The sequence below is a fragment of the Fusarium venenatum genome (assembly GCF_020744135.1).
Source record: "Fusarium venenatum strain MPI-CAGE-CH-0201 chromosome Unknown EDB82scaffold_3, whole genome shotgun sequence".
Taxonomy (NCBI): Eukaryota; Fungi; Ascomycota; class Sordariomycetes; order Hypocreales; family Nectriaceae; genus Fusarium; species Fusarium venenatum.
In genome coordinates, this window is record NW_027072131.1 from 5,019,538 (window position 1) to 5,037,353 (window position 17,816).

At 48.7% G+C, this 17,816-nt stretch overlaps 5 protein-coding genes across 5 annotated transcripts; 2 read left to right on the forward strand and 3 right to left on the reverse strand.

The window, feature by feature from the left end:
• Positions 1-1,488: 1,488 nt before the first annotated feature.
• EDB82DRAFT_251778 (armadillo-type protein) lies at positions 1,489-5,338 on the reverse strand. The gene is made up of 5 exons (XM_025728094.2): positions 4,722-5,338; positions 4,492-4,667; positions 3,989-4,420; positions 1,856-3,927; positions 1,489-1,785 (listed from the first exon to the last, which is right to left on the reverse strand). Exons 1-5 carry the CDS (start codon positions 5,122-5,124, stop codon positions 1,578-1,580), a joined length of 3,291 nt encoding a protein of 1,096 aa, XP_025582496.1. The 5' UTR covers positions 5,125-5,338; the 3' UTR covers positions 1,489-1,577.
• A 1,463-nt stretch (positions 5,339-6,801) lies between these two features.
• On the forward strand, positions 6,802-9,274 carry EDB82DRAFT_568209 (uncharacterized protein). Its single transcript, XM_025728095.2, has 3 exons — positions 6,802-7,605; positions 7,708-8,171; positions 8,221-9,274. The coding sequence occupies exons 1-3, from the start codon at positions 7,192-7,194 to the stop codon at positions 8,912-8,914; spliced, it is 1,572 nt and encodes a 523-aa protein (XP_025582497.1). The 5' UTR covers positions 6,802-7,191; the 3' UTR covers positions 8,915-9,274.
• An 898-nt stretch (positions 9,275-10,172) lies between these two features.
• Positions 10,173-11,540, forward strand: EDB82DRAFT_478098 (uncharacterized protein; the record flags this gene model as incomplete). Its single annotated transcript, XM_025728096.1, has 1 exon — positions 10,173-11,540. The coding sequence occupies one exon, from the start codon at positions 10,173-10,175 to the stop codon at positions 11,538-11,540; it is 1,368 nt and encodes a 455-aa protein (XP_025582498.1).
• Positions 11,541-12,602: 1,062 nt separating this feature from the next.
• Positions 12,603-13,816, reverse strand: EDB82DRAFT_432611 (glycoside hydrolase superfamily; the record flags this gene model as incomplete). Its single annotated transcript, XM_065607718.1, has 2 exons — positions 12,603-13,588; positions 13,756-13,816. 2 exons carry the CDS (start codon positions 13,814-13,816, stop codon positions 12,603-12,605), a joined length of 1,047 nt encoding a protein of 348 aa, XP_065464093.1.
• Positions 13,817-14,967: 1,151 nt separating this feature from the next.
• EDB82DRAFT_507729 (pyridoxal phosphate-dependent transferase) lies at positions 14,968-17,429 on the reverse strand. Its single transcript, XM_025728098.2, has 4 exons — positions 16,778-17,429; positions 16,612-16,712; positions 15,555-16,560; positions 14,968-15,498 (listed from the first exon to the last, which is right to left on the reverse strand). The coding sequence occupies exons 1-4, from the start codon at positions 17,006-17,008 to the stop codon at positions 15,286-15,288; spliced, it is 1,551 nt and encodes a 516-aa protein (XP_025582500.2). The 5' UTR covers positions 17,009-17,429; the 3' UTR covers positions 14,968-15,285.
• Between the last annotated feature and the right edge of the window lie 387 nt (positions 17,430-17,816).

The window sequence follows — 17,816 nt, forward strand, 5'->3', positions numbered from 1 at the left end:
AGGAACATACATAGAGGCATCTATGGATAGTACATACAGCAAACACCAACCCCTAGGTCAGTACCTTAGTACCTACTTCGGTGTACCAAGGTATACTGTAAAGCTGGTAATAATGGATCGCTGGCAACTCGGGAAGAACCCGTGCTTCGCTTTTCTCCGCTGAGGCGCGGTAACGAAACGCAATATTTTACAAGTCAACTCACCCTCTGTATCTGCCCGGTACCTATGTGCTTATGGCTAAGATCATCTCCGTTTTGGGAAACATGCGAATTTGCGCCAACATGACTATTAAACACCATCAAGTTTGAGTCGTGGACAATGCGTGTTTCTCCAAAAGACGACAAATTCATGCTTGTACTTACCCAACCCTTGCCTTGTCTATGATACCCTGCATTACCATGTCTCGAAATCACTAGCACACCCGACCGATCCTTGCAGGCCATAAAAACTAAGATCAATTGTGAGGAGCAATAGTTCAACACACCCCTTGAGGTGGCTACTTCCCCAGTCAGCCCAATGATAGATACCTATTGCAGTGCCTAACCTTTGGGGGGACCATAATAATTGGCTGTAGTGAATATACAATGTCAAGTGAGCCTTTGGTTTAGAGTAGATCCTTGCTTGGGCTCACGGCATCTATCTTCTTCGCCTCAAAGGCCATGGCATACCACAACGTAGACTATATTGCATACATTGCAAGTCTAATACCCTTTGATCCCAAATAACATAAGCGGCCTTGTCTTCAGAAATAGTCTCATTCAACATGGATTAGAACTTAGCCAGGCCATCGTGTCTTAGAGTACCACCGATATGGCGATTGGGTCCTAGCCGTTCCGCATCTAAAGACAAGACAAGGCAATCATTCCATCTCTCCCTCGGCCTGTTGGGCGAAGTGTTGTGACGAATAGGTTTCCAATACACTGTCTCACTCCCTATCAGCAGCAGTGTTTCACCACCATGGGCCAGTCATGCATTTCAGAGTCTTCGAGTCATCATAGAATACCATGTAAAGGTGTTGACGAGAAGCTGTACATTGATTGGCAAAATCACCTCGACGACAACAAATAAATGGGTAATCATTTAAAACAATGATGAGCATATTCATAACTCTAATGTAGCATTAAAAGGCGCCGTGCGATGTCAAGTATATAACCTTCCTAATCAAAAAGCCCTCTTGTTTTTGCCTCGACGCCTGGAACCGACGTCCTCTATCTCTTCTTTTGCCTGTGCCCAGAGCATGACAATTCTTTTGATGCTGATTTTGAACCCGCCCTAGCTAAACTAGGAGTGTCACACCCTGTCGCATCGATACCAGCATCGCCCTGTGGATGTTCGCCTGCCACAGACGCTTGACAGCTGACCGGGTTCCTGGTCTGAAGCTGGCACCTTGTGGTGATCATTTTGGTATCATCTGGAAACAAAATTCATGTCTCCCTCGTAAAATTCGCACGCTTATCAATCCGACCTTACTCTTTTAGACTCATGCTTCGTGACTTTATGTGAATAACTACCATCGACGCTCATTGAATCCCAGCCACGCGGCACTTCGCGATAACCAACACTGATGAGGTCCACGTCTAGTTGAAGAATCCCATGATTGTTTGTTGCGCCTGGGGAGAGAACTGTTGTAGCAGCGGCGAAGGATCAACTGAAGTCGACTGCAGGAGTCCTTTGGTAACTTGGACTACGCGGTTGGCAGTCTGGCCTACAAGTGTCTCCGCCTCAAGGGCTTGGGCAATGAAAACGAAAACCTTGCCAGCCTGGTTAACAACAGCTGGGTGTTGCCTGGAAAGTAAAAGATATGTCAGCTCCTGCGGACCACAAAAACGTAAGCTCAAACAACGAAAATACTTACTTTTCAATCAGCTCAGCCAAGTATGCATAGGCATAGGGCGCCGCTTCCTCGTCATTTATCACCGGCAGAGTCTCAGCCCATTGTGTGATTACATTTTGCACGTCATTAACGGTGCTGGAGTTGTAGTGAAGAATCTTGGCGATTGCTGCGCATGCGTTCTCGGTCGCATACACATTGTCCTCATTACGAGCATCAGGAACTTGGGTAACTTGGAAGAGGAAAGGTACCGAGCTCCCCAAGAACTGGGCCCATGGTGCTCCACCACGGTGCGCTGCCACTCCGATGCCGTAGGCCGCCGCCTGGCGGATAGCCGGAGAAGGGTCTCGGCAGCCGTCAATCAATGGTTGTGTAATGAAGTTGGCATACCGCGTGCTTTCGGGGCCACAGTACTCGAGGACATCATCCATGATACACAGACCCCATTGTCGCTGAGTTGGGTCAGGAGAGCCGAGGAAACCTTCGTATGTGGTCATCAAGCGCTCCCAAGCAGGCAAGAATGCGGCACCATGGTTTTTGAAGATGGCGTGGAATGCCTTGTTCATATCCGAGAGCAGAGTCTGATCGTCTTCAATGGCTATCAGAGTATCCTCAGCCTCATCCTCCACGTCGTCGGCAGTGGCCCCTTCCTTGTCCTGCTCACGTTGCGCAACACGATCCTTGTAGTCCTCAAGTGCAGAGTGAACGGAGTCAATAAATCGGTTTAGATGATCAGCAGAAAGACATTCCCTTCCTACAACCTCGACAGATTCGTAGAAGCATTGGTACATCTCGGCAAGAGTGTCAATCGCAGGTTCTGCAGTCAGGACCTCGAGAAGCTTGTCGACGGTGGCGTTCCATAGACCACGGAGTTCGGCAGACTGAGGGCCGTAGGCTTTCTTGTAGGAACTCAGCAGCTGAGGGACAAGCTTGGCGGAGATATATCTGACAGGGTCATGGAAGAAGAATGCAAGACCGGGAAGCGCAATCTTCTCCATGATCTCTGAGACGTAAGGAGCAAAAGAAGCCTCAAGAACTTGGGCGTAGACAACCAGAAGTTCTATAGCCATGTGCTTATCGTCCATGGTGCTCGTCTTGATACCAATCATCTTACCCTTAAGGGGAACAAGCTCCCATCCCTCCTCGTTCTGCATCTGCTCGACCTGGTCATCGTCATCCAGCAGCTGAATATCAGCCTTGGCCACGGCAAGTTCAAGCAGAGGTGGCATGACGTTATGAAGGAAGGGGAGGAAGTCGGATCCTAGGACACGGCACATACGACCCCAGCAGTGCATGAGGTACTGTGCTTGGGGGTCATCAGCGTCGGTGATGTTGGCCTGGATATTGGCGAGGAGGTTGACAAGGGTCATGGCGTCCTGACCGAGACGTTCCTTTCCAACAGCCAGGGCAATCAATGTCGCACATTCCATGGCCTTGGCACGCAGAAGTCGGTACTCCTTCTCGCTTTGGTTCTGGAGAACATTAACAAGGAGAGGCATGAGAGTATCGTAGTATTTGGAAAAGGCCGCCTCAGCGGCATCAGCAATGGTGGCAATGGTAGAAAGAGCTTGCTCCTGGACGTATCGCTTGTCGTTCTGAAGAAGCTGGAAAAGTTGCGACAGAAGGTCGTCCAGGTATGGCTCAAGCGTGGACTTCTCAGCCTCCTCACAAAAGTTGACAAGGGCAGCAGCTGCGTGAGACTTGACTCGACCCTCGGGGGAGCTCAAGACAGGAATAATGGCCTTGAGTACGCGGTCATAGTAGTCGGTTTGCATTTTGGGTGCAAAGTCAGTGCTCATCTGACCAAGAGCATTGCAGCCAGCCCATCGGACTCGAGGGTGAGGATCTTGGAGTGCGGGAACCACTAAATCGAGCACCTGGCTAAGCTCGCCAATCATAAGATCTCGGCAACCTTCTGAGATGGCTGAGATAGCCATCAGGGCGGCATGTCTGTCCCTCCAGGCCATGGAAGTCATCATGCGAGGGAGCCAGTTGAATGTAGGAGCCAGGATGGTTTGGCCACCAAGCTTGTTCGCAAGTCGGTCCATGGTCTGCTCTCCAGCAACATGGTTTTGGTCACTCTCGTCCTGGTCAAACTGTGAGGTCGTTAGTTACAAAACTGCACAAAAACGCGATTGGCATTTTTCAATCACGTACATCGTCTGATGCCATCCACTCAGACGCATCGTCATCATCTTCACCGAGATCCGTCATAAGACTCAAACACTGCGTAATCATATCGTTTGTGTAAGAGGGGTCCTTTCGGCAAACGGAAGGCGCATAGTCGGCGAAGGTCGCCATAAGTTCCAGGGCGTTCTGGCGACAGATATTATCGAGTTCCTTGTCCTGGACTACAGAGATGCTGAACTGGACAAGATTCGAAAAGAGCGGCTTAAACATCTTGGGAGCTGACTCGGCGAGATCGATAAGAGCAAGGAGCGCCTTGCTGAGGTCGTCGGAGTCCTGTGTATCCTTGATCGGGGGGAGAATGTTGAGCACATCAGGAATGAGGGCGTAGTATTTGGCCTGTCCCTTCTTGCTTATGGTTCGGAAGAATGAAGCAAAGGCTTCCATAGCGGCAAGGCGGACCTGCAGTTGTCGTTAGCGGCGCAGTGATATAGTGTGGGCAGAGCATTTGCCCCGCGGGGAGGGGTATATACCATAACGGCGTCGTCTTTGAACCCTTTTTGGAAAGCTTGAAGAACTGCTTCCTCGTGCTGCTTCTCAATGATTGCAGGAGTTGTAGCAAACACTCGGAACGCATTTTCTCGCTTCTCGGCCTCGGGCGCTTGGCTGAGTTGGAAAAGAGCACTGAGTAGGTCGGGCCAAGCATCACCTATAAGCGAACATTTAGCGAAGCCCAAGTATCAGGAGCAACCCTGGTACTAACCGTTCTCTGTGTATTGTCTGGCAAGTTCGGCAACAGCATCACTAATCTTGTTGCGAACAAGGCGATCAGACTCGGCGGCGAGTGTCTCGAGAAGCCTCTGTCGAATGACGGCGGCCTGATCCTTGGTCAGAGAGAGAAAGAGGTCCATACTCTCTCCAGCATCGTTCTTGCGGGTCTTGGAAGCAATTCTACGGAAGATAACAGCGGCAAAGGATCGGGTCGCATTGTCGCCAGCGCCTTGAATTTGTTCCGCCAGTCCCATCAACAGAACCTCGGGACGACTGGCGGTCCAGTTGTTCTGCAAATGCTCCTCGGCTTGAGATCGTATGCTGTTGTCGGGGGACTGCAGAGCCTGCAGAAGCTGTGAAAGCTCTGCATGGATATCTTGCGGAAGCAGAGACATTGTCTTTGAGGGATGCTGATGGTGACGTCCACCAGCAGACAATAAAGAAAGTTGAGTTTCAGTCGGGGGCTGCCAGGAAAGCAAAGGTGGCAACCGCAAAATAGGTAAGATAAAGAAGGGCTATAATGAAGTCACGAGCCGCAGGGTATTCGTAGGCTCTGTTCGCCGTGGCTTGGATATAAGGCACGAGATTTCCAAGATCCCAAGTGGTGGGAGATGGGAAAGAAAGAAGAGAGGGATGGATGAGGTGGGAGCAAAATCAAAGTGGGGGAGGGGAAGCCTAAGTTTCGAGGGCCGCCAAAGTACCTCAGCCGCCAAGTTTGCAGAAAAGATACTTCACGTGCAACTTGATTGAGCCCAAGCAAAAGAAAAAAAAAACAAAGGGTGCGTGGTGACCAGCCAGTCACTGGTGATCTTTTCGGGGTCCTTGATTGTTTAGGTATTTTTCTCTCTATCTTTTATCGATAACAAGACTCTCAGGCGTGAGATTTACATTTTCAACTTGGAAACAACACTGGAATTATTATTGGTTGCATGTTTGTTTTGATGGCCTATTACAGCTGTGGTGCCTATAGACAAAGAGTTCATAACTTAAGAACCAGGCAAATAAATATTGGCCATTCTTTTGTTTGTTCTGATAGCTCTGCTAAATCTGCGACCCACCACACCGCTAGAATGTCCTTCGTTCCATACTCACCTGATCTTTTTGTCAAACGAACTGCTTACAAGACATGAGAGAAATGACATTCAGCCATCTCACTGGCTTTTACTTCTCTATAATAATGAAATACCTGGCCAATCTGTAATGAAGCCATCATATCAGACTGCTAGGGATTACCCGATGGTCAAGAAAATTGTGAATCTATGTTAGAGGTCAAGAACGCTTCCTCGAGTCCCAGAGTACAGAAGACAGGCCTACCGGAAGACAGGCAATACTGGTCTATCATCTATATTCGGTGCTCCCAGTGTCGAGACCCTTGAACAAGTAGCCAAACCGTTCGAGCCTATGGTTGTAAGTCAACCGTCATGAGAAATGGGCCCATGCTTCACAGAAATCTTGCACGACACACATCTCGAGATGCGATAAAAACTAATAGTACGGAGTAGTAAAGGATCAATCTGCATTGCGCTGCCTTGTTTAATGCAACCAAACCAAGCCATGGGCGCAAGCTTGGTTACTTACCACAGGTATTGAAACCGGGGAGTTCCTTGCTTACATTCGTAGTATGTAGTCAAGTTGAGCAGCTCCTGGCAGATAACTAAAGCTTCGATGATCAGCTCTGTCGAGTCATTCATTGTAAAGATGTTTGGACCAGGGTTGGAATGAGTCGTCAGGTGCCTCATGGTGTTCATCAATGCTTGAAATAACAGTTGAAGAAACACATTTCATAAGTATCAACTGGCCATCAAGCTACGTTCAATTTAGATCAGATGTACCTTGATATATTAGGTAGTTTGCTATCCTACATTCACTCGCGCAATAATGGGAAATGCATTAGCCCCTCATCCGACTATAACACCCAGCACTGAATATTGAGGTCCCCAGCATCGCGGGGCACTCCACTACCACAGTAGTCCAGGTGCTATGTCATCATCTTTCCCCCGCCCACTCCCGTCACCATGTACCTAACCTCGTGCCCCTCGCGACTGTACGTCCTGTCTCCTGTCTCCAGACCAACCTTCGCCTCAGGAAACCATTCTACTTCATCTATCCATCTCTCAAATATTGTTCGTTCACTTGTCGAATGTCCGCCCGACTTTTTATATCTTGACACTCGAGTACTTAGTTTATGAATCTTGCTTATCAACTTTTATCCAGATCATCCAACCGTTCTGCGCCCTCCCCTCTGTCGTTCATCTCTGTGCCACAATCATCGTCTCATCTGTCAATTGTTGCGACAAAGCATTTTATTGCCATCTCACAATCAATTTACTGCTTTCACTTGGCAAAGGTCTCCTTAGATACTCTACCGAGGCCGCGCTTTACCTTCGCCTCTGCTTAGACCGATCTGGAAAGCTTCCTCTTATCGTCCAATTCATCAGCTGTTCGTGAACGAATCTCCAATCATGGACCCCTCACCCAGCTCCTCTCGCGAGCTCAAGGACACCCGCGCGACCAGTTCAACTAGTCTAAACAGTGCTGCCTCGGGTTCCTCGTCATCACAAAAGCCGCCTACTCTTTCCCAGCGATCTCCTTCTGTTTCCATATCCGCAGGTTCTGGGCCAAGCTCCATTTCCGCCCATCGCCAGAGCTTTGCTGAGAACCTGCGAAATGCGCCGTCCTCACCACGATCTCAGCGACATCCTTCTTTCACACAGGCTGCTCTTCAGGAGCTTCTGAGCCACCCTCCAGCCGGAAACAAGCACGCCAACCCCAAATTTGCTGGTCGTGATTGGCGGGATGTATCTGTTGGAGAGCTTGTGTCTCCAGACGACATAAAATGGGTCGAGTTTGACACTAGCGTCGAGGAAGCCACAAAGGTAAGCCTATAGCTTCGTGAAAGTCGTGTCAAAAGGGCAGACTTCGAAAGCAATTACATTACTTCCTAACAACTGGCAGATATGCTAACACTGATTTTGTAGGCACTTCTTAAAAGTCATACAAACGTTGTCTTGGTGCGCGAGGATGCCTCTACTCATACCGCCGTCTCCACATTTGACTACACCGACCTTAACGTATATCTGCTTGTTGTCGTCGGTCTGGCCAAACCAGAGGACGATCAAGTTGAACTTTTCAATTCCATCTTGGCCAAAGCTCAGGAAGGTGGTCAGATTCCATTACGAGACGTCTTTCCTTTATTTCGCAAGGAATCTCTTGTTGCGCTGCCCAGCGAGGAGAAGCTCGCCCAAGCTATTCAGATTCTAGGCAGTGGCATTCATCGTCTCCTGGTGACAGCCACTAGTGGCGAAGTTGTTGGCATCGCAAGCCAACTTCGAATTGTCGAGTTCTTCTGGAATGAGGGTGTCAATTTCCCCTCTATCGATCGGCTGTATCCTGCCATGCTTCGTGATTTAGGTGTAGGTACCAAGGACATCGTCTCTGTCAAGTGAGTTGCAACATCACCCTGGACGGAACTCAATACTAACTGGCGATAGCTCTGATGCACCATTGTCAGAAGCCCTTACACTTATGCACAATGAAGGCCTCACAAGTGTGGCTGTTGTAGATAACGGCCTGAACGTCGTTGGCAATATCTCTACCAAAGATGTTCGGCACTTGACCAAGAGCTCCAACGCTCACTTGCTCAACTCATCGTGCATGAATTTCATTTCAGTGATTCTAAACGAACGAGGAGTCGAACATGGACGCGATGCTTTTCCTGTATTCTACGTCAACCCCTACTCAACGCTGGCTCATACTGTTGCCAAGCTTGTTGCGACTCGGTCGCACAGGATGTGGGTGGTCGAGTCGGCATCGCCCTCACCTTCGGCTCCTGCTACTCCCCTAATGGGGCCTCAATCTTTTACGACCCCAACGCATCCACCTCCGGCTGCGCCTGCATCGACATCCACTTATGCTGCACCTCCATCACCCGTGCCTACTGCTGCAGTGCCTGCGTCGCCAGTCCCTACCGCTGCTGTACCAGCCTCTGCCATGGCTGGTGCTCGCCTGTCGGGCAGACTCACTGGTGTCATCTCGTTGACCGATGTTCTGAACATGTTTGCAAAGTCAACGGGTCTACACCCTGCTGACCCTAACGAGGAACGAGCGCGGCGAAGGCGAAGCTCAAGCAGCTCAGTGCGGCCCAGCATCGACTCACACCGAGCAAGCATTGACTTCCGGCGATAATAAAAACGCAACATATCAAATATGTGATTCGATGCATAGTCTTAACCGGAAGATTTCTCGTAGCAAGTTGTCAGTCACAGAGAGACGATGAGATACTGGGTCGGACTTGATGCTCATTTATACAGACGCTATTACCGACAAGGTCTGAACATGGATTACGCAGCGCGTTCTTGGGGGTACAGGTTTCTTTTATTTGGGGCATGGCCAGGGTTTATGGCCACGTTTCCCGCATATTGGCATTGTTCCTCTTGACGATATTGCCCCGTGGGGTGGAAAGGAAGAGCAGTAACTTTGGCACACATGGTATGGCAAGTCGAGATAGAAATTTGACAAATCGCCGCGCCATAGCAAACATTCTGGGTAAGGGAGGTCCAGTTGATTAATCAATCAATCAATCAATTCTTCTGCAAGATCGAACAGTTACTGAACCAATCACTTCTTGAATCAACGTTGAGAGTGGCAAATCTTCAATCTACCTACACGAAGTGCAAGACCCTTAATGGCCACGTTTGGCACAGTTTGATTGGCCAAGAGCTCGCCACATCGGATCAGATCCCGGGAGCATCAGCAGTGCCCCCCGCCAGTTCAGTCCATCCGTCCACGTCCAGCGCATCACCAAATTGACTCATCACCATCTCCACTCTCATCACCAGCTTTGAACTTCCTCTATATCACATCAACGCCCAACGTCTTAGGTAGTCTTGTATCCTCTTCCTTTTATTCTTCTTCTCGCCGGTTTTCTCTCATCTCTGTCTTTATATATTTCATCATCACTATCGTCTCCTTCTTCCTGTTATTTTTGTTTGCTCATTCAGTCATTAATTGCACTTCTTTTTGGCATCGTGAGACTTTTGATAGCTCCATCTTCCCGAAAGCTGCGCATCATCGATTTTGGCTTCACTCAAGCGGCAAAATCTGACGCATTGCATCTTTGCTTAGAACCAATTCGGACTCTGCCGTGGACTTCTAACTAGTCCATACTATATTTCGTGGTTCCAGCTCCAACTTCTGCTCTTCTTGCATCTCGGCCTACTCTCAGCTTGACTGTGGCAAATTAGCCTATCGATATCTTTCTTGCCTTCCACTACGTTTTTGCAGTATCTGAGTCCTTCAGGGCTTTATCCTACGAGTAACATTATCAATTTTCTGGGTATCTTTCACGGGCCAGCTCGCGTCTATCCAAGACGTGAGTACATCACCAGTATTGCCCTCAACATAAAATACGCCTCCATGTGCACGACCGCTTTCGATAGTCACTATGGCATCCACAACGACAGCTTCAACAGATGATCCTCTTTACGAGCCGCCGGGTGCCATAAATATCGGCCATGATGGCTTGGTCAAGCTTGGCGACTTTTCACGTTTGAATTCGCAAAGCCTTGCGGATTGGGCCTCTCCGAAGACCACCAAGAACTCCGACTCGCCCCCCGTGCTTGGAAATTTCAAGAGACTCTTTGAGCAACTTCGCTTCCAAGATAATGGGACGCCCCGGTATCAGCTGCCAGTTGCCTCCGCAAAGGCACAGCCAGTCTCGATACTGAAGACATCCCTCGATTCAGTATCAATCATCAAAGTGGTTGATGTCCCCAACACCTTGACCGGACCAATATTCGACCCAATCACCGATTCAGAGGTCGGCGGTGGCTCTGACACTGATGTCTTGCCTGTCGCTTCATATTCAACCGCTGCTTCAACGCCGCCAAGCTCCAATGAGTCTCCTCTCAATCATTTTGTTGAGAGTAAGAAGAGCAAGGCCAAGTTTGTGAAGACAAAAGAAAGGTCTCATTCAAGGGGTAATTCTAAACCTAGAGTGGTGGTTTGGGATGGTGTTCGGCCAGAATCGGTTAAACATGTCCTCTCGTATCAGCCTTTCAAATACGGTCCCGTCTCTGAAATTCACAGTAATGTGCCGTCAGCCTCGGCCAAACATGAAAGTCTTATGGGTAAACTGGTCCATGAGCGTATCGTCGACTCCATAATCTGCAACGACTTTTCTACTATTGCAGACAACGGAATTCACGTCTTCGTTGACATGTCCAATATCGTTATCGGCTTCCAAAAAGCCTTGAGAGCCAGATTTGGCATTCCCGAATCTTCGCGCTTCGTACCACTTCCTCAAATGAACCTCCCTTTTTTCCACGAACTTCTTACCCGTGATCGCCACGCCGAATGGCTCAATGTAGGCTGTTCCATGCGTCCCGATCGAGGTGAGCCTCCTTTCATTCAAGAGCTGAAAGATCTTGGATATCGAGTCGACCTTCGTAGTCGTCGTGCTGAGCAGTCTGGTTCCAACGACCACACCACCTTCGAGACTGGCGGTTTTCGCTATGTCGAGGATATGGTTGACGAAACACTTCAAATCCGAATTGGCGAATCTGTTATGCAGTATTTTGAGATGCCCGGCACACTTGTTATTGCCACTGGGGATGCCCGGCCGGCCAAGTACTCGGATGGCTTTCTCGCGTATGCCCAACGCGCCCTGAAAATGGGCTGGAGCGTTGAGGTTGTGTCCTGGAAAGCAAGTCTTTCGTCCGCATGGAATGCACTGCTCAAGGATAACACCATCGGTTCTCGATTTCGTATTATTGAACTCGATCAGTTTGTTGATGAGCTCTGGATCTGTTAAACTCATCCTGTCGCAGCTCCTTCTGAAAAATGTCGAGCAGCTTGACAGGAATTTGATCGAGGCGCCTATTTGACCACATCTCTACAAGGATGGAACAAACCAGGTTTTGTCATTTATGAGATATCAGTGGATCAAGGGCTTGTGAATCGCTGGTTCATGCGAGACTTTTGAAATTTCTTTACTTTTTGTTCAAAACTCAATCATTGGATGTATTTATTCATCACAGTGTCTGAATTCTCTTTCTGGGGTTTATCTCAATTTCCAGTGACGGTCCCTATCCATCTTCACTCGACGGGCCTCATTCTCCTTTGTTTGGCTAATTTTTGGCATGGACACGAAACTCCTTTTGCGAACAATTCAGTTACAGTCGTGACATGGTCTGGCATGTGAAAGGCAACACGAAAAACAACGACGTTAAGGATCGTTACAATGACTAGCATACATAGTTGGTCGGCTATCTGTGGATTAGTTTACAGCATTACTGATACATCATGAGGGTTTAATGAGGAACGGATAAACAATATGTGTGGTCAGCTATGTAGGCGGCTTTCCATCCTTGGGCAAACTTGTTTATTTTATGGCGGTACACCATCAATCTTTAAAAGTGAAGAGCGCAGCCACAACAGTATACCCCCAGAATTGAACGAATTCATACATGTACGGATATACATTTTGCCACTCGCTCCAAGGCAATGCCGAGAATAACTACACAGTCCAATCATTAAGAGGATTAGCATCACAATAAAAACACGTTTCAATTCATACAAATACTAGACATAAGTCTTTTCAAGCTCTTGAAACAAGACAGCCAGGTGATATAACCAGGCAGTTGAAATCCCATAAGAAGTAGACAATCCTCCCACATGCTCTTGCCAAGTACCAAACATGTATAGTCCTGCTATAACCCAAGGTACTCGGCTTCCGTGGCCCCGAAACATTAACAATAACACAAAGCAATATAGAAAGACACCAAATCGAATGATGTTTCACAACAAAAGGCGGGCTGCAAACCGTTCAAAGATACGAAGGCTTAGCTGACACGACAAATCTTCGAGCTCTACTCTACTCAGAAGTCGAGTCCTTGCCGTCGATGCCCCAATACTGTTCAGCGTGGAAGGTTGCAGGTTCTGGCTTCTTCCAGTGGTCGTTGAAAGCAGAGAAAAGAATGAGGTCATCAGGGTGCTCGGAGAATGCTTCTCTGATGGCCTTAAGAGCTGACCCCTGTTGAGTCAATCCAGGAACAGCCTTACCATTGCTATCACCCTTTGTGGGCCAGCCAGTCTCACAGACCACAACGCGCTTGTCGCTGGATAACTTCGACTTGACGACTTGGACGGTGTCGGAAAGCCACTTTCCAGCACCATCGGCAGATGTGTGGGGGTCAAAGAAGGCATGGGCGTTGATTGCACAGTACTCGCTCTTTTCGCAAAGTTCTGGGTGCTCCTGGACAGCCACAAACGTATCAACAGTCAGGACAGGGCCGTTGTATCCAGCGGCTTTCAGGATCGCACGAGCTTCGTCGACCGCGGCGAGGACCTGTGCAGGAGTTGCAGCGTTGTTATTAACGAGTTCGTTTCCGACGCTGATGGTGTCTACAATATCCCAATCGTTACCGATAGCGTCAATGATCAACTGTGCTTCGCTTTGGACGTCGTTGATATCCCAAATACCGAGGAACAGCTTCATGCCGTTGGCCTTGGCACATGGGTAGATCTTGGAAACTTGGTCGCACTCGGTGCCGTAAATACGGAGGAGGGAGTAGGTGCCCGCAAGTTCGGAAATATCCTGCTTTATCTCATCTCCGCTCTTACACTGGTGATCACCACGGTACGGAGCGTAGGAAATGCCGGGGGATTTAGAGCCTCTTGAACCTCCGGAACTTCCAGAGCTGCCCGAGCCAGAAGAAACGCTTGGGCTGCAATTGACACATGGAAGTTTAGATCCACTACCCTTGGGTGGTTTCGGGTCGTCAGGCACAGGTACAGGGGTTCCTGGAAAGGTCGCCGTTCCAGTTGGGATAATGGGTGCCGGAGTGGCTGGAGCGACGACTTGGGTGTAAGTAGAAGCCGCAGTAAGCGTGATAGTGGTAACCCTACCACGGTGTAAGTCAGTATTCTGGAAACTATATGGGAGTAGCGTACGGCTCTCGTCTAATAAGTGGTCGGCCTACAGTTACGGTCAGTTTGGAGTTGTCGCTCGCCGCGAGGGTACTTACCAACAGGGACAGCAACGACAACCGCCGCCATAGCCACCGCCGAAGTGAAGAAACGCTTCATGTTGATAATACTAGATATTTCGGTCCGTAGGTCAGGTGTTTTAAAAAGGAGTATCAGAGAGTGGACGAGCTACTAAAAAGAGCTCAAATATAGTTGTTATGAGGTGGGTGATTCGAGAGAAAATGAGTGTATAAGACGGGACTGAATAACCCGCTGTCGAAGGACGAATGGGAATCAGATAAAAGAGTGTCTGGAAGATAAAAAAAAGAACAAGAAGAAGGAGTGAATAGTCTTAGGAAAGCTAATGAAATTAGACAAGGTTGAAGAGTGAATGGAGACAAGAAAAAAGAGGAAAAGAAAGAGGAAGAAGTGATGGATATAAAGGTGAAGAGGGAATTCGAAACAAGGGAGGAAGTGGCTGCTCAACACTGGAAGATAAAAGAATGGCAGTTCGAGTACCTATAGCTGGTAAAAGACAGGAAGGACAGAACAACACGAGGCAATATGTGTGGTCTGAAGGAAGGTACAACTGGATGGTCTGCACCTGAACCACTGGGAAGTTCAAGTCTGAGCCTGCAAAAGACAAGAGAGAGACACTCTTCACCTTAACCGTTCCTATCGGTGCTGAAACCCACGAGAAATGCCTTGTTTACAAGCCCTCGCATCCTTATTCTGCCATTCATCATTAGCCCTCGACCTGAGACGCACGCAGACATTCGCTGAGAAAACACATCTCGACATCATGTTTCGTAGGAACTCCCGGAAGCATAACCTTAAAATGAATCACAATAAGAGACCACGACGCTGTTAACTGTTTGGAATGAGTTGCTTTCCTACCATACCGCGTAATCTCAAACCTCGTAATCTCCCCAGGAATGTAGTAACTGAGACACATCACAGCCAAGTTACGAGCTGAAAAGGTTCCCGGTTTCTCATATTCCCGGCTAACTACCTAGGTATGAAACAGCCTCCTTCTCTGCATGTGTAGTCTTGGCAATTCTTTCGTTAGATTAAACCACTTTTGTGATTTAGGGTCACAGCATCGGCGTGACGTGGCAAGGGATGTCTGAGACGCGCAAAGCAACTCACTCACGCATATTCTAAATTTTTCTACTTCCTCGCAAAATTCATCTCCTCGAAAGGAGCGATCTGTTTGCTTCAACTCTCCATTCAGCCACCCCCCCCCCCCCCCCCCCCCCCCCCCCTTCCCCCTTTAGCAATGTTACTACACAAGCCGAAGACAATACGGTCAACATTTGCTTTCAAGTATAGCGACTGAAACCACGGTGGTGAAACTTATTCAATGCCGGCATACAAAGCCGCATCTATTAATCATTAGCTTGCTGAATGGCTACCTGCCAATATGTAGATTATCGTGTGCGTCTCCTCTATTGTCCTGCCTGGTATTCCATCCATAATCAGCAGGTCTCAGAGTAACCCGACACCCTATCGACTGTGTTCGTAAATGTAACGTAAACTGGGCCATCTTTCTATTGTCACCAAAATTAACAGCCTCCAAGGCCCCTGGTTTAAACCGTCTTGGTACTCGTCTTGCGGGTCATAACCTTGGTGATGGCATGTCGAATGGTGACACCAGCCTTCTCGACATCCTTCTTTGACAGCGCTGACGTAACACAAATTCGCAGAGCAGGCTGGGCGAACCAGGCGCCATCCTTGGGCTTGACAGTGTGGGAATACGGCCTGGTCTTGGTCCTCGTGATCAAAACGCCATTGGCAAGTGTCTTTCTGCAAGTTAGTCTGTTGTTCTTATTTTAGTCATGTCACTAATAGAACGTACCTCTTCAACACAGTCACACAGAATTCGCTCCTGGTCTTCCAATTCCAGCTTTCGTGCAGCGACAACTTCAGGCTTGAGGACAAGAAGCATGATAGGGTTCTCAGGGTCGCTAGGACAGTAGACCCAGTCACTACGGGGATCGAGCTGCGCCTTCATAGCCTTGATATTCTCGCGTGACTGGGACAGGATGTCGGGGTTGGACTGAAGCAGGTTGAGCGTCTCGCTGGCAATGACGGCCAACATGGCGGGGAGAGCGGCGGAGAAGGTGTAGGCGGAAGAGGTAATACGCTGATGCTCAACGACGTCTTTGGGACCAGCACAGAAACCACCACCAGCACAGAGGGGTCCAGCGAGAGAGCCAATGATCATGTCAACTTGCTGAGGATCCACGTTCTGCGCCTCGGTGATGCCACGACCGGTGCGGCCAAGAACGCCAAAGGACCAGGTTTCGTCCAGAATAACACGGAACTTATACTTCTCCTTGAGCTCCACCAGGCGCGGCAGATCGATGGAATCACCCGAAAGCTCAAACAGACCCTCAGTCACGACGAAACGACGAGTAAGCTTCTTGGCGTTGGCCTGCTCCTTGGCAACAGCTTTCATAACGTCCTGTAGATCGTCCATATCATTGTGTTCAAACCAGCGGATTGTGCTTCGCGATTGCTCAAGACCTTTACGGATGGAGAAGTTGACGTTTCGATCAGCGATGATGACATCGCCACGCTTGCAGAAAGAGGGAATAACACTGGAGATGGTGCTGAAAGCCTGAGCGTAGACGATACAACCCTCAGTACCCAGGTACGCGGCGATATCAGCTTCGGTCTTCATATGAACGTCCTGAGTGCCGTAGAACTGGGGAGGGCCGCAAGGGCCAACACCGTAGGTGCGTAGGACCTGAATCGCCTTTTCCTTGATTTGGTCATTGCCATTGAAATTATAGAAGTTGTACGATGCGAGGTTGGTCACAGTTCGGCCGTTAGCGAGTTTCGATTTGGGACCGGTCGGACTATTAGAAGACATTAGATGTTGATTCTGACATAAAGGCAATTATGCTCACCCAACGAGGACGGGGAGGCGTTCAGCTTCGGTAGCTTCGAAAGCGGTCTGCTCCTCGACAAGAGGCTCGGGTTGCCAATCATCAATCAGCTCTTCAATTTCCTACCACGCATCCAAAGTTAGCATCCTGTTTCTGCAAACCCTTGTTAATCTTGTAGTGATCTTACGTCCTCCCTCAGCTTGACATAGTTCTGCTTATGCGTCGAGTAAGACGGTGACAGGAGGTAGCGGACGAAGAAGAGTAGCAGCACGGCCTCAATGGCGGATCGCACGGGGTCATTCTGATAACTCGACTTGATATAGCGAAGGAACACGGCGGAGCCAGGCACTTTGTGGAAGTAGACTGAGGCTTGCTCAATGATGTCGCCCAGTCTGGCTTGAAGTGTATCGAGTTCCATCGTCCTTAATGTTTTCGTCGTTATCGTCAACCGCTTCGAATTTCCTTTCCTGTCTCGTCTCGTATCGTGCTTCTTAATTATGGAAGGGTCAGTCTTAGATCTTTGACCTTGTAAGTGGATGTCAGAAGGCAGTTTGAGTAAACATTAACGGACTTCTTTTTTGAAAGTGATGGCCTGTCAATTAATTACGTTGTCACCATGGGTCAACAAAGGGGCCGCCAGGATCCTCCTAAAATGTACTGAGTCAAGCTGCCGAGAGCCCGTGATTGGCTGCATGATTGGTCGCTAACATTCATAATTTACAGGGGCTCGACGGGTACCTGAGCTCCAGTAAGACGGGCCATCCACTCCAGTGATCGGATAGACCGGAGATGTCGGGTGAAATACGCAAACACAAGTACAAGTTACTGGTAAGCTACCATGGAAATAAATCATGGAATACAGTAAACCAAATCAGTCATTATGTGTAAGGCAATATCAATCGGTTCACAGATCTGATATATGCAACAAAATGAGAGTTTGACTTAAGTCAAAAATTGAAAAGAATGAAAAAAAGGCATTGTTTGCATATAAGTCTAAAGTTTCTGCCATGTGTTGCTTCCTTTCATTGTACACATTAGAATATTTTTTAAGAAGAAAAGGTGCGCCTTAGTGCCAATAAAACAGACCAGCCCAGTTCAGCCAGTGAATGACAGGTCTAACTTGTGTTGCCAACCTCTTCTCTCCTCCTCTCGTCCCCTTCCGCTTCTATAAAACTCGAAGTGTTTACACACGCATCCACCTGTGCTAGGTACCGAACTGAAAAGCA